At 24.0% G+C, this 15,708-nt stretch overlaps 1 protein-coding gene across 2 annotated transcripts; it reads right to left on the reverse strand.

Annotated features, from left to right (window-relative positions):
• Positions 1-1,757: 1,757 nt before the first annotated feature.
• LOC145843341 (gamma-aminobutyric acid receptor-associated protein-like) lies at positions 1,758-7,773 on the reverse strand. Of its 2 annotated transcripts, none has more exons than XM_082950807.1 (5): positions 7,645-7,773; positions 6,482-6,560; positions 5,783-5,901; positions 4,635-4,719; positions 1,758-2,495 (listed from the first exon to the last, which is right to left on the reverse strand). In XM_082950807.1, exons 1-4 carry the CDS (start codon positions 7,732-7,734, stop codon positions 4,651-4,653), a joined length of 357 nt encoding a protein of 118 aa, XP_082806933.1. In that variant the 5' UTR covers positions 7,735-7,773; the 3' UTR covers positions 1,758-2,495; positions 4,635-4,650. The 2 variants fall into 2 exon arrangements, with proteins under 2 accessions (XP_082806933.1, XP_082806932.1); XM_082950806.1 differs by having other exon boundaries at positions 1,763-2,495; positions 4,639-4,719.
• Positions 7,774-15,708: the final 7,935 nt, after the last annotated feature.

Genomic DNA, 15,708 nt, shown 5'->3' on the forward strand with positions numbered 1-15,708 from the left:
AATAATTTTGAACGCTTTAGATTTTTAAGTAAACAGAAGCAGTACGTTGTTTTTAGAACATTAACTAAAAACGACAAAATATGTTAAAAGTTTAAATTGGAAAATTACCTATGATATGCTCACGTACAAGTTGTTTGTAAAAATTAATATAAATACTTAAAGAACTTTTAATTTAATTAATTATTTTTATTCAGGAAATTACAAATGAAAGAATACTTTTTTAAGTCTTATAAGTAAAAATTTATAAGACGTTTTTAAAAAGCATCGCCCGCTAATTTTTTTCTAACCAAATATCAGTTGTTTTTTTTTTCGCTTATTTCTATTACATTTAAAGCTTAACAGTACAAATTAAATTTACTAATCTAAACATAATGAAACAAAAACTCAAGAGTCAAGACTTCAAAAAGCTTTTAAGATTTTTTTTTAATTAAGTTAAACATAAACAAATAATTGAGTACAATCGAGTTATAAGAGTTCACATTAGTACAAATCGACTTAATCAAAGTATTTCAATTTATTGTTCTTTCTTATAAGTTAAAATTACAAACTATACACCACAACTGTACACTTGGTATAGAATTACTTAAATTTTAAAAAGTATTTCACTAAAACTCGTAATGCAGCGATACTATTTGTAGTTTAATTTAAACACTACTTATTGAAACTTTATTTAAGTGTTTGTTAAGAGCGCTTAAATCCAGCAATCAATGTTAATATATTTTTGCTCTACTGTTGCAAAAAATCATTTATTCAAATTAATCTAACTTTCAACAAAAAAAGCTTTACCTTTCAATTACATCAATATTTTGACAAATTTTAAAAGTTTTTTAAAACTAGATTACATTGTTTTATAAACTGATTTCTAATTTTAAACTAATTTAAAAACTTGTTTGATTTACTTTCAAAAAAAATGTATTTTTTTACAAAATTTTGTTTCCAATAACATTTTAACGAAATACTCCTTAAACAATATATTAATTTATACTTTGTACAATACTGTTTACAAAAGTTTAAAAAGATAAATTTTGAAATTTAACATATTATTAAAATTTTTAGAAGATGTTTTCTAACGCATAAGTTATATTAAAAATTATCTCCTACACTTGATAAAACTTGATGAAATAATTCTCACTATTTTCAAAAAAAAACTAAATTCAACTTATTTTTAAATTATACAAAATCATGATATTTTTTTAATAAGCTGTTTTGTTTTTAACTGAAGAAACAATATAAGCTGTTCAACTTGCCTAGATGTTAGTTTTATAAATAAAAATTAATTAAATATATAAAATATTACGTAAACTTATTAATGTTATTTTTTCATTTAAACTTGAATCCTTACATAAAAACGGATTTAGCCACGTTTATAAGTTAAATCTTTATATATACATATTTACTTTTCATAGTCTTTTCAACCTTTATTCAAGTTTTTTTTCTTAAAAAAACTTGAATTTTATAGTCTATAAATATGTTGCACTAACTTTCGTCTTTATCATAAAAACTTTTACATATCCTAGCATAATTGCTAATTAATAAAATATTGATAAGTGTTTTAATGATCAAATAAACCAAACGGTTATTCCTACTTTTTACATTTTTTGTTATATATTTTTTTCTAGATAAGTTAATGTTAAGAAAAATAAAATTGTAATTTTTTTTTTTTTAGGCAGTTTGTATAAAAGTAATTGTTTAATAAAATTATACTATTTTTATTTTAATTAACACTAATTCAATTCAACGATGGTAGGCTTTGATTTAACAAGAAAATTAAGAGATTAAATCACTTTTTTTAATTAAAGTACGTGTTTTGAGAAAAGCACCAAAGTAAACCAATCTAAATTTTTAACAAGTTATATTAAAACTTCTATAAAACGCTTAAGAATAAAAATACCTTAGATAAAAAAGCAACATTACTTGAAATTTAAGTTAAGAGTTTAATTTATTTTGTAAACAACACTTATGTTTAATATTTTTACAATTTAGTTTACTTGTTACTACAATCAAATGTTATTTTGTGATTAAATGAATTTTTTTAAAGTTTTTTGATATTTTGAAAGTACAAAATTAGTTGTTTTTGACATGTTAAAATGGTTAATTACTGGTACTTGATGATATGAAAAAAATAAAATTCGTCAACTCTTATGTTTAAATAATGAAACTAGAAATCATAAACTTAATGGGTTATTAATTAAATTTTGCTAACATGCTTACTAAATTAAGAAATTCTTATAATTAGATTTATTTAAAAAGTAGCTAAAAATACTTACATCAAAACACATATATTTTACGTAAAAATGTTCAAGTTTTAGAAAAATATCAGCTAAATACTGAAGAAAACAAAAACAATATTGACAAGTCATGCCGCAACTTAGATGTACTGAAATTAGAAGTTAAAATACATCAGATTTATAATTTACAAATGTAAAATCGTGATATTAGACAAGACAATTTTACTGCGCTGCATGATAGTTGGTAGTGAAGTGGAATTTTGAAATCTGCAAAATTTATTTTGAAGTTAATTTAGTAGTAAATAAACAATTTTATAAATATTTATCTTACTTGCGTACGAAAAAACATCAATTTTTATTGTAATTAAATTAAAATAACCGAATTTTTATATTAATTTTTGGTATATTATGCTATCAATTAAATTAAAATGATCATAATGAAAGTGTGAATATTCATCATTTATATATCTTCATGCATGGCTAACTTTAATATGTGAATCAGTATGTCAATAAATATGTCACTTAAAAAGTCAATAGATTATTTTCAAGATCTTAACATTTGAATAGTTAAATTTTAGTCTGCTGTTTTGTACCTTCAAGTTAGCAAAATAAACTAAATTTTGTGAAAGATTATATTAGGCTTAGATTGCATATAATAGTATTATGCCATGGTTCCAGCATAAGCAGTTTGTTGTTGTCGCAAAAAAAGAAATTTTTATGTGCAATAAAGAACTATCTTGTTATTTTCTTCTTTTAACTAACTTTTGTCAAAAACTTTAGAACAAAATTGATACAAAAAAAAAGTCGGCTTTAAATGTAAAAAGCTTTATTAACAAAATTATACCTAAAAGTTCCGATAGATTTTTTTTAAATGTACTTGTCTAAAATTTTAAATATGTTAAACTTAATAAAATAATAATATGAATATGAAAAATATGTGGCTAAACTGTCTCTTTTTTTTAAGGTACAATTAAATTTAATAACATGTAATTTTTTCGAAGTGATTATAAAATGGTACAGTTATTAAATCTAAACTATTATATTTTTAAAAGAATGAAAACATATCATTACATTTAGGTATAAAAGAAAACTAGGTTGTGTTGTCGTTTGGTCGATCAAAAATTTATTCTTGAAAATATTTACAAAACATTTGAAAAAACAAGCTATTGTTTTTGTTGTGTCAGCTTAATTAATTTTGATGCGTGTGTGGTAATGTAATGCACTATAATAAAGTCACATGATCAGAATTCATCACCATATTTCTAAGATATCTGTCATCAGAGTTCAATATTTCTTACACTTCAGCTCGATAATTTAAGCAATTACGCAAATTTAAGCTATGCAAATTAACTTGGTCATTTCATTTGTTTGAAATATGGGATCACAAAAATTCAAATTCTAACAATTAAAATTTTAATAATTTTGAATTACTACTATATAATTTTTTTTTTCAAAATATTTTCATTATCCTAATTATATTAATTAGACCTACACGAGCACTTCATTTAATTTAATTTATTTTTAGAGATGTAGCCCCTTAAAGTTTTGAGAAGAATGAAGTTGTCGTAATTTAAGTATTCATTTAACCTAAAGTACAATAGACTAAGAAGACTGGTAAATACATTATCTAGTGCTTTTTCAAAACTGATGAATCGTAAAAAAATTATAAAACTTTTTGTTATGGTGATTAACCAAACTAATTGTTTAAACTATCAAGTTTTTGAGTAACTCTTTTGTTTTAAGATTAAAAAACTGCAGTATTTCGAAAACTTTTTTTATGTAAAACTAGAAAAAAAATTCTGCACGCTGCCTTAATTCCATCAACTGCAATTCATTGTAGTGTGCATATAAAGTAAATTCTCATGTGTCACCTAAACGTCACAAACATAGAAAACTTTTTAGTATTCATCTCCTTACACTTAAAAATAATTTGAACCTTATTTTTAGGACTAGAGTAAAATGAACAATTTAAGAAAATAGTCGACTATAGGCTACACATTCCTAATTCAATAAATTATATGTAATATTATGAAAAAAAATAAAAATAAAAAGAAAGAAAAAAAAAAATTAATTTATGACTTCGATTATAAAATAAATTTAGAACTATACTAAGCATTAGTAATAAACATTTTATACATTTTAAGTATTACATGAATACCAATTGAAAACCAATAAAAACTGTTTATAGTATTTCTTTTAAGACAAGAAAGAGTTGAAAACTATTAGTTACGAATAATCTGTATTAAATGATAAAAAATTGCTGCAAAGATCTTAAAAAAATATTTTTTTATTTTTTACTAAATTTAATACTTTAAACCTAAAATATTATATTACTGACAATAAAAACTATTTATTTAGCAACAACTTAACGATTCATGTTTAATTGCAACTTATAAGGCAACTTACGTACAGATTATCTGATCTACTGGGCTCCATAGACGCTCTCATCACTGTAAGCTATGTACAGAAAAAAATCGTCTTCGTGGTGTTCCTGAAAAATTAACAATTATTTAATTTAAGATATCATATTTGGTTGAGTGAAATTTCAAGCAGAAGACATACACATACGCCATACTAAAAACTCTATATAAACGAAACTTTTCGACTCGGGACTTATCTAATGCAAGTAATTAGTTCAACAGTTCATTTAAAAATATTTAATTCAAATAAGTAATCAAATGCAGAATTTCTAATATTATAGTATCAACTTTATTTATTTAAATTTTGTAGCTATAACTTATATAGCTAACCAGAATGATTTTTTTAATCATTTTCAAGGCATGCACAGGTTTAAACTTTTTTTTTTTTTTTAATTTACTTATTTAATTTTTTACTATCACTGTTACCTTATAAGCCTTACCCTTGGTCGGTTTTTTTTTTTCTCGTTATAATTTTTATTATTGTTATATATATTTTTTTACTATCACTGTTACCCCTAACCCTTACACTTGGTCGGTATTTTTTTTTTCTGAAGTTATTTCTTTACTCTTAGTAAAAGGGACTTCGAGCATAAGTAACCCTTCTCAAAATAAAAGGCTAAATAAAAAAATTTTGGACTAAGACAAGGTGTTTAATACCAACTGTTTAACTACTCTTTAGACACTAGACTAGACTCTTTGAACATTGTTAGTTATTTATTAGTATTTTTTTTAAGGGTTAAAAAAACTATATCATGCTTTTAATTATTTTAATAATTAAAATTATCTCAACATTTTTTCAAACCATTTTTAAACTATTGATTTGTTATTGATTGACTTCAGAAATTAACATTTCCTATTTTCTTAATATCTGAAACCAACAAGTAATTCTAAAACATATAAATCTGGATAGCGAATGGATTGTTTTTAATAAAAAAAGTAATTAAGTTAAAAGAATTTCAATTTATATAAAACATTATAGAAATCAAATTTGGCAACGACTCAAGGAAGTTACTTAGCAAAATCATGACCAAGCATTAATAAAGTTGAACATGATTTCACTACTATACTTAATTTTATTTGTACACATGCTATACTTTCTACATAATCAGAAACAAAACCACAAAATATAAAAACCTGGTAAATCTCTCCCATAGTTTTACTAGTAGGTGGCATAGCATTATTCACAAAGAAAAACAAGGCATCTTCACTACGGAGCTCAATTCTTTTTCGTATCAAGCAATAGAACTGACCAACTGAAAATTTCATTTTTACTTATCGTTGTGACTTGTCCAGAATATAATCATGAAATTTTTCAGTAGTAAAAACTAAATATATCAACTAAAAGTTTATAACATAGTTTTGTTTAAAAATAATAATAATACATATAGGAGGATATACCTAAATAAATTAGGCAGCTAATATTTTATAGTAGAAAAAAAAAAAATTATATAACTTTACAATAAATAAAAAAGAAGAATTCATTAGAAAAAAGCAAAAAAAAAACATAATATTAGGAGTCACAAAATTCCAAAATCATATAATTAATAAAAATATATATAAACTAGGGTAGCAATGGAAATTATAATAATCAACAAAAGGTTATCTATTGAGAATATAGTAATTAATACTGTGTGAGCAAAAACTTAATTGTATAACTTTACGTTTATTTTTTGAAACATTTTTAACATTTGAAAAAAGTATTTACTTTCCTATATATATTTATTGAGTATAATACTTTAAACATTAAAAAAAAAAATGTATTTCTAATTTGAAACAAAACTTTTAAATATTAATTAAAAATAATTCAATCTGAAAATATATTAATAAACAAACCACTTAGCTCAGATGGCACAAGATATTTCTTTTTATCCAATGCCTGAACTTTAGCTTTTGGTGATTTTTCAACAATTACCTTAAAATTTTGTAAGCTTCTTTAAATAAGTTAGTATTTTAAAATTATAAAATTAATTATTAAACAGAAAAATGAAGTGGTATTTACTTTTTTAAACAATGAATTAAACAATCTTTAAAGATGTTCTCAAACTATTATAAACTATTAGAAACTTTCTTTCCCAAAAACTATTTTAAGGTGAAAAGTTTTAACCAGCATGATTTTGTGGTGTTAACTAAAAAACAGTTATACAGAGTTCTAAGTTGATTTTTTTTTATACTTAATATTCTATAGCATAGATGGTTAATGATGGGTATTATAATGGAAAATATAAAAATTCTCTGCAACATAACTTTTTATTCTTTCAAAACTAAACAATTTTATATTTATAATTAATTTATAGTTACAGGAAACACTTCCTTAATACTATCTTTGGCTTAATGAATATTAAAAAATAGTAAAAAATAGTATTAAAATTCTTGACAAAAATCCCATGAAATTATATCACTAGTTTTATTTCAAAGTATTTATTTTAGTAAAGAAAAATCTGAAAATTTGAAGAACATTAATTTAAAAATTTAATTATAATTATAACATATATAATAAATTTTTAATGCATAGTTAAACTTTTTTATCTCTAAACTATTTACGTTTAATATAAACTCAAATTATGATAAATATTAATTAAAGATTTAAATCAAAAACTACAATGTTCTTTCTATTAGTGAAGAGCTTGCCGCACGCAAGGCTAAAATACATTTATTGGAATGAGATTTAGTCAATCGAGTTTCAATATATTGTTATTTTATGTTCCTAGTTTTATTCAAGAACATGTTTAATTTTTATTGACCATGAAATGTTTATTAAACTCGATTGACTAAATCTCATTCCAATATATCTTGAAAAAATACTGTCCTAAGATTTTTGAAAAATCTTAAAACTATTCTAATATTTTTATAAAAAAAATTAAAACTGCCCGGAGTTTTCCTAACATTTTTTAGAGTTTCAAAATTCGCTGAGTTTCCCTGAGTGTGTGGCAATCCTGTCTATGAGCTAAATGTTATTTTTTTAAACAAAATTAATAATAATAAGTTGAAAACTAAACTGCAACTCTTCCTGGATATTTCTTGAGAATTTTTTCTCCTTCAGCCTTTCTTTTCTCAAATGAATGAGTTTCTTTGTAAATAAATTTCATTATTGTTCCAAAAAACTTCACTTTTACTATTAAACTACTGCTAATAAATTTATATTACGGTTATTTTACAAAATTGCTTAACAAAAATTTATATAGTATTCATAGTATTTTTCAAAAAAAGTTTCAACTTTACAAATAAAGTTTTGGTAAACAATTTTTTTTTATTGACAACTATTGCATTTAAATATAATTTATAGTTTATAAAATGTAACCGATGGATGTTAACAATATGTAACCAAGGGACATTAGTATACAACAGGGTTTCCCAAAGTGGGCCAAGTGGCCCCCTAGGGGGCCATGAGCAGCAAAGGGGAAGAGGGGGGCCATGAGCAGTAAAGGAGCCACAGGGGGGCCATGAGTCCATAACTTGAAACTTACACTAGATATTCTTGAATTGCAGATAAAGAGCAAAAAAAAAGGTCTTATGTGTATTTTATGGTAGTTTAGAAACTTACACTAGATATTCTTGAATTGCAGATGAAGAGCAAAAAAAAAAAAAAAAGTCTTATGTGTATTTTATCGTAGTTTATGAGTAACCTATATGTTGAAGGGGCCATTGCTTTTTCAAACTCTTTAAAGGGGGCCATTTGCAAAAAAGTTTGTGAAACCCTGGTATACAGTCATTGTTACTATGACTCATAATTATACAGGGACTTATCAATTACTATATAATAAAATCTAGATGCTACTTTAGATTACTTACACAAATTAGGCACAGCAGTTTGAGCAGTTTATTTGTTCTAAAATAGAACCATAAAACACTATTATAATTACAACAAAACAAAAAAGAGTTTGTAACTGAAAATTTTGTTAGATGGCTATGTATTTTATTAACTTTTGTAGGTAAGGCTTAAATGAACTGGTAAATATATCTTTTTCGAATTTTTTTTTTTCAGATTCTTCTTAATGAAGCAAAAACACATCCAAGTCATATGGACTCATAAGTCCAGCAAACATCACCCAAGTTCTTCCTACCCTTATTAGTATATACCAAAAACAATAGTGGTCCCAACACAGAACCCTGTGGCACTCCTATTTCTACACCCTCCAAGTCTGATTCATGTCCTCCAAAATTAACAAATTGTTTTCTTTCAGTTAAAAATTATTTTAATAACTTATACATTTTTCAATAAATTCCAATATATTCTAATTTGTCTAACAAAATCTTTCTATCCAAACAGTCAAAGGCCTTGCTCAGATAAAGACTAAAGGAGGACAATGTACTTTTCACAAACTCTGACAGAGCTAAGGTAGTAGATTGTCCCTCCCTGAATCCAAACTGAGAAGAATTCAAGATATTGAACTTAGTAAAATATTTGTATAAATGACTGTATATGGCGTTTAATAAAATTTTGTTAATCTTTGACAAAAGTTAAATTGGTCAATAGTTTCCTGGAAGTGTTTTGAACCTGCTTTAAATAAGGTAAAACTTTAGCTAATTATGAAGAAAAAATTAAGTTTAACTAATTTAAAAAAAAATAAAAACTTTAACTATTGTCATAACTAGAAGGTATATAAATCTAACTCAAAAATTCTTAATATAAAAAATAACAATAACACTTTGTACTTTCTTACACAATGGTCTTACAAGGTGGACCCGCGTAAATTACTGCATATATTGTACTTAAAAATAAATATACTAACAGAACCTTCTAAGACAACTTCCTATTTCAAGCTACTTCATTATATAGTAATTGTGTTTTCAAAACAAAACCTTGTTTTTAGTTTTATAAGCAAACTTTTGTAGTAAAGTCATAACTACTTAATTCATTGACTTAAAATTAAGAAACGTTTTTAAAAATTCTTCAATAGAACATGCCAAATTTTTCACATTAAATGTGTACTTTGTAGTAACCATATTTATATTCAAACAAATAGAAGTTTATTTTAGCAATATTTTAATTAGTTATGTTTACTTTAGGTGAGCACGCTTTAGTTCAATATACAGGATTTTTTCAGCTTTATTTCAATGATTTTAATTTTATTTTTAGTTTATTCAAATTATTTATTTGTATTATTGAATGTAATTTTATCTGGCACATTAGGTGACTCTTCAACTGTATATAAGAGTGTCATTTAAACAATGCAATTTTTAAACTTTTTTGTATTCTTTTAGTTTTATGGTTTATGTATGTTACATTTCAGTGTAAATTTAGTATAAAAATTAACTCCTTTTGTTAAGCTCCTTTTATTTAACTCTAATGATAGTGTCACTTCATATTATATTTTACATTCTTAGATAAACTAAACAAATATTTTTATAACAAAACGAGTTAATTTTTATACTAAGTTCACAGCAATATGTAATGTACAAAAACTGTAATACTAAAAGAATACAAAAAAGTTAAAAAGTTTATAAGTTGCATTGTTGAAATGACACTGTTTTATACAGTTAAAGAGTCACCTAAGGTGACAGCTAAAATTACATTCAGTAATAGAAGTACATAAGCAGGGCTTCTCTTGTACTTGTTTTCAAAGTAAAATTGAAAATCATTGAAAATAAACCTAAAAAATTCCTGTATATTGAACCAAAGCGTGCTCACCTAAAGTTAACCATAACCTTTTAATTTTTTGATTGAAGTTACTAACTACAACTTTTCACACAATAAAACTTTGAATCATATGTCTCTGCAGCTAGCTTATTAATAATAAAATATATGTACTAAATCATCTGCTTTTTAAATATGTTTATCAAGTTTTATAGTAGAAACAGCAGTTCATTTTGATTATTTGTTCAACTAAATATCAAAATAATTAATCCTTAATACTGCAAAAAAGCCATAAATAACATAAAAACTTATTACTGTAAACAACAGAAATTTTAGCAGGTTAATTTTTAAATCCTATAACAATGGCAAATGTATCAGAATATAAGTATTTAATTATTACAGCTTTTTTAAAGGTTTCAGTACTAATAATTATTGAAATATATTAACAAATAATCTCTAAAATAAATATATTGAATTGTATATATAATAGCCTTTTGTTTTGTTGAGATTTGTGGTACTTTTAGAATAGTCATATGATAATGTTATCACAGGTAGATTTAATACAATTTGGTTTAAAGTGATTGAAACTTATTCGTTAGTAAGAATATCAAGTATTTCCGTTATATTTTTTTACTATCAAATACAAAGATAGAGTAGACTTTTTTATTTTTTGATGTTAAGGTTTTTATTTCGTTTAAGTTTTTTAGATCACGTTGTTGTAATATAAAGCCTAAAAAATGAAAATAAAACTTACAACTTGATAATTTTGCATAACTTCAATAATTAATAAGCCAGACAATTTTTTTATGGGGGTTCTTTTAATTTTTTTGTGTAAATAAAAGCTTTAAAAAAATACTACTAAAAAATAATTCATCAACTTATTAACTGCTGATTTACCTTTTAGTGTTTACAAAATATCGCTAAATCAGTTTATTTAATTAAATTTACGGACTTACGGTAATATTTATCTAAAGAATTTTTTTTATTAATTTATTCAATATGTTTATAAAACTCTTTTTATACTTTTAAATTAATCTTAATTGTGTCATACACGAACAACAAGGTAGTTTATTTTTAAGAATAATCGTAAACAGTATTTAAAAATCTTAAAACAAAAGTATGTTCGATTAGCATTAGAACTTATTTAGAAATTTATTTCTTGACAAAAACTTCCATATAATTTATTTTTTATTGATTAGGAAAAACATCATAAAAACGAATTTTGTATATGTCAATCGTCAACGTGTAATTTATAATCAAATATGTTATTTATCATCTAGCCTCTTAATAAAAAATCATATCAAAAACGTTGTCAGCAAGCCAACAAAAAAAAATAAAAACACTAAGTTGGCAGTAAAGTAGGCACTTTTAAAAACTAGGTGGTATGGCTAAAATAACGAAATAAAAACCCACAGATAAAACGGCACGAAACTATCCAAATCCTTATGAAAACTAAGAACAAAAAGTTTACTACAAATTAATTTGAAGCATTCGACAACATATTGAAAAGATACAACCAACAAAAAATCTGCCACACATGAATCTAGAAAAAAAAAAGATAACGAACGCTGATAAAAGAACAATTGTCAATAAAATTAAATGCATTTCCAAATAATTATATGTACGTATTTCAAAAGAATTCACCTTAGATTTCAATAAAAAAAATACTAATAATAAGTATGCATGTGCTTCAAATACTATAAATAAACGTAAAACTAATTGCTTACAAAATTTTATTAAATTAAAATCAGCAAACGGTTGATTCATGTCTTGTATGACAAACCTTTTGTAGATTGATGACTGCAAGTCTTTCGGTTGCTTGTGACTGACTGATGAAACCTAATCAGGACATAATCGGTCTCAATCTACCGAAGGCTTGTGGTCTGATGAACGAATTTATACGATCAAACCTTTTATTAACTTGAGCTAGTCTCACGGCATACGAAAGTCCAGCCTTCGGCTATGTAGACTTTTGCCGATGTTTTTATTGATTAAATTTATTTACACATACCCTACAGTTAAGTCAAAAACTTTAGTTTATACTACCTTTCAAAACCCAAACTAGCAGTTATATCTTAGTCCGGTTGTTAAAAATGTATATTGATACCTATTTGCAAGTTTTCCTGGCCATAGTTAATAAATAAATATGATCGAAATAAATATTGTTTTTCTAACCTTGAATAGTTTTTAAGTATTCAAAATTTTTATATAATTTGCGAACAGTTTCCACTTATAGTTTTACCTAAAGTTCATCCAATTTTTACTGGTGTTTTTTAGTTTTAATTACTTTTTACAATTCAAGCTAGTATATTTTTTTTAAAAGCTCGAGGTCAGAATTAACAGCTTATTAAAAACAGTTATTAGGATTTTGTTTAAAAAGTTCTAATGTTGTCTAATAAGTTTATTTGATAATTTATAAGCAGATATCATAGGTTTTTTCATACCTTAAGTAGTAAGTTTTTCAATAATTGAATAAAAGTTTATTTTATGATATCCTTTTAAGTAAGTTTAAATTTTTTAGTAGTTTTTATCAGATTTTGCTACAACTTAAATACATTTTGTAAACTTAAGATGAGATGACACTTTCATTAAAAACAAGCTAGCATTTATAACTTTATTCAGCAGATAAAAAATTTCGTTAGTATTTATTAACAATATGTACTGACCTTTAATATATTTTTTTAACAAATTTCATTAATATTTTATCCATAGTATTGTTTATTGAACCACAAAAGACTGCGCAAAATATTTAGATCTAGGACCTGGTGGACGAAAAAATCTTTCGGTTATTCATAGTAATAAAGCTTTTTTAGAAGTTGTGTTAGTTTTTGTTATGTTTTAAATACAGTTTGCAAACTTAAGCAAAGCCTTATTGTCTTCATAAATTTTTATTTTAATTTTCAAATTTCAATTGAAACTGGGGATCTCATTGAATAGTTAAATTGTGAATTATCAAACTCTTGTGGCTAGGGTTAAAAATTAATAAAGTCTAAATAAAATTATTACATCTATGGGAAATATTTAATATCGATTAAAGAACACGGTATTAAATTCAAACTTACTTTAAGAAACTTAATTAATCGTACTTTGTCATCCAAAGAATAAATTAATTACTAGTTAATACTCTTTAATTACTAGTTAAAACTATTTGCCAAGAAATTTAAGTTTGACAAACTACTAAAGTTTAAATAAGACATAACCTAACAGTTAAACAAGTTGTATTTTGTTTTTTAACTTCATAAATTAACTCTTTGTTTATTACGATTTGATGTCTAAAAAAAATAATTTATCTTGTTTACTGTTTTACTGAATTATTTATGTGCAATTATCACTTTTTTGTGTATACAACTATATTTATACAAAGCTAAGAAATATTTTACATATAAATTACGCTACTTTAAATAATTTTTAAAACAAAAACTAAGTTTTAGTTTTTATTTCATAAAACATGACCTTATAGATGTATTAAAAAACAATTTTTTATTTAATTTACCTAAAATTTGTATACATTAAGTAAGGTTAAATAACCTTGGATAGTTTTTAACTTGTAAGTTTCTATATTATTACTATGAGGAAACACCAATGTTCTTTTTTTATAATTTTATGAAAAGTAAGAGAATTTATGCATTCAAAATCTCTTTTTATCTCTCACTTTACCCGTATGTATACGCAAACCCAATTATAAAAATTTTTTTGCTTAATCAAAATTGAATGCCTTGTGTTCTGTCCTGTATTAGCCTTGGTTTTAAAAACAGAACATTGTAATCATAAATTGGTTTACTAATGGTTTTCAACTGCTAAAGGATTTAATAAACTATATATGTTAAAACAAAACTTAAGCTTTGTGCATTACTACATGCTATAAAAACTGCACATTTAGAAATTATTGAAGTTATTTAATTATTTAAGTAACACAGGGGTCGGTAAATCGTAGTTTTTAAATTAAAAAACTGTGGTCCACGATGCACTTTTCAGCTAAAAACTTTTTTTTAAGTTATAAAATAAAGTTTTTAGAGTAAAACCTTGAATTAGGTATAAAATGTAAAAACTATTTATTACTAGTGGTTTATTGTTGCTTAATTTATAACATATTTAGTTTAATTTTTTTTCATTCTTAGAAATCTGTTTATTAATTGCGACCGGCGGAAGACTTTTTCTATGAAAAGGGTCTCATGAGCTAATTTTTATAGAAAATTTATAAAAGGCTACCTACACGTGTTTTTTGAACTTTCGTGTAAAAAATTCGTTTTCATGCTGTATATTAGTTTTATGTTAGTATTTTTAAGAAATTTAAAACTTTATTTTGTATGAAAATTAGATTGAAAACTTATTATCAAAAATAAAATTAAATGCAGTTTTTGTATACCATGTGACTAAGTCATTAACTTAATAAGATACAAACCTTTTATTAATGTTGATAAGTCGCCCTAGGATTTGTGCTTTGTCTTTTAGTATCTTTATTTACTTTTATTTTGCTAGGTAGTGAGTCGTTTTATATTTTAATAATTTTAATAGATATTTACCAGCATTGTCCTGGTTAAGTTAATATTCTCGTTTTATGTCTTGTATTTATACTCACAAATTACAGAATACAGAGTACAGATTGTGTTATTAACTTTTAAAAAGAAGATTATTAAACAGAAAATATCTTGTTTTTTGTAAATTTTTAATTGAAAATTCTTTAATTGTTAGTATACTGAAACTAAAAGCTTCCTATTTAGTTAAACTTAACATTAAGTTTAAAAAGTTTAACAGCGTAACATGATAGTTTATACCATAAGTAAAAAAGAAGTTATTACTGTTTCTGATCAACGTTTTGTTTTATACTTATTTTAAAAATGTTTTATTAAAATAAAATAAAAGCACTCAAAAACTTTAGTACAAAGACCTGGTGTATGGAAAAACCTTTTGGTTATTAAGTCATACATCATGGATACAGTTTAGTATCTTGTCAAGAACACCATTTCTTTTTAATTGAAACTTGGATATATACAAAAACTAAATTTAATTATGTCCTGTTTGTAAAGTATTTTTTAACCTAATGCAAGAAGCCAACCGAAAAAAAAAGTTTTTACTTGTTCACACTAAATAAACAACGATAAAAGAAATAAAGTATAACTTATAAATAAAATTTATTTGTAATTTAAAGTTAATATAAAGGTTTGATCATACTACCTAGATTATTAGACCAGAAGCTTTATTAAACTTAGACCTGGATTTTGTTTTTATTAAAATTAGTCATCCAGTCGCAATTAAAAACCTGCGGTCTTCAATTTACAAAAAGTTCATCATGTTTTATCATAGAGCTACCATTTGCTAGTATGTTCGGTAATCGGATCTTGTGAAAGTTAGCATAAAACTTTAATATTTATTTAAAAGTACTAGTTAGTTTATTTTAAGTACTGCTCTTAAAAGTAACTCATCATAAAATAAAGATAAGTTTACTGAAATCATAAAGAAATCAAAGCTCAAAAATGTGGTTGAA

The sequence above is a fragment of the Thalia democratica genome, chromosome 8 (genome assembly GCF_965202585.1).
Source record: "Thalia democratica chromosome 8, ktThaDemo2.hap1.1, whole genome shotgun sequence".
Taxonomy (NCBI): Eukaryota; Metazoa; Chordata; class Thaliacea; order Salpida; family Salpidae; genus Thalia; species Thalia democratica.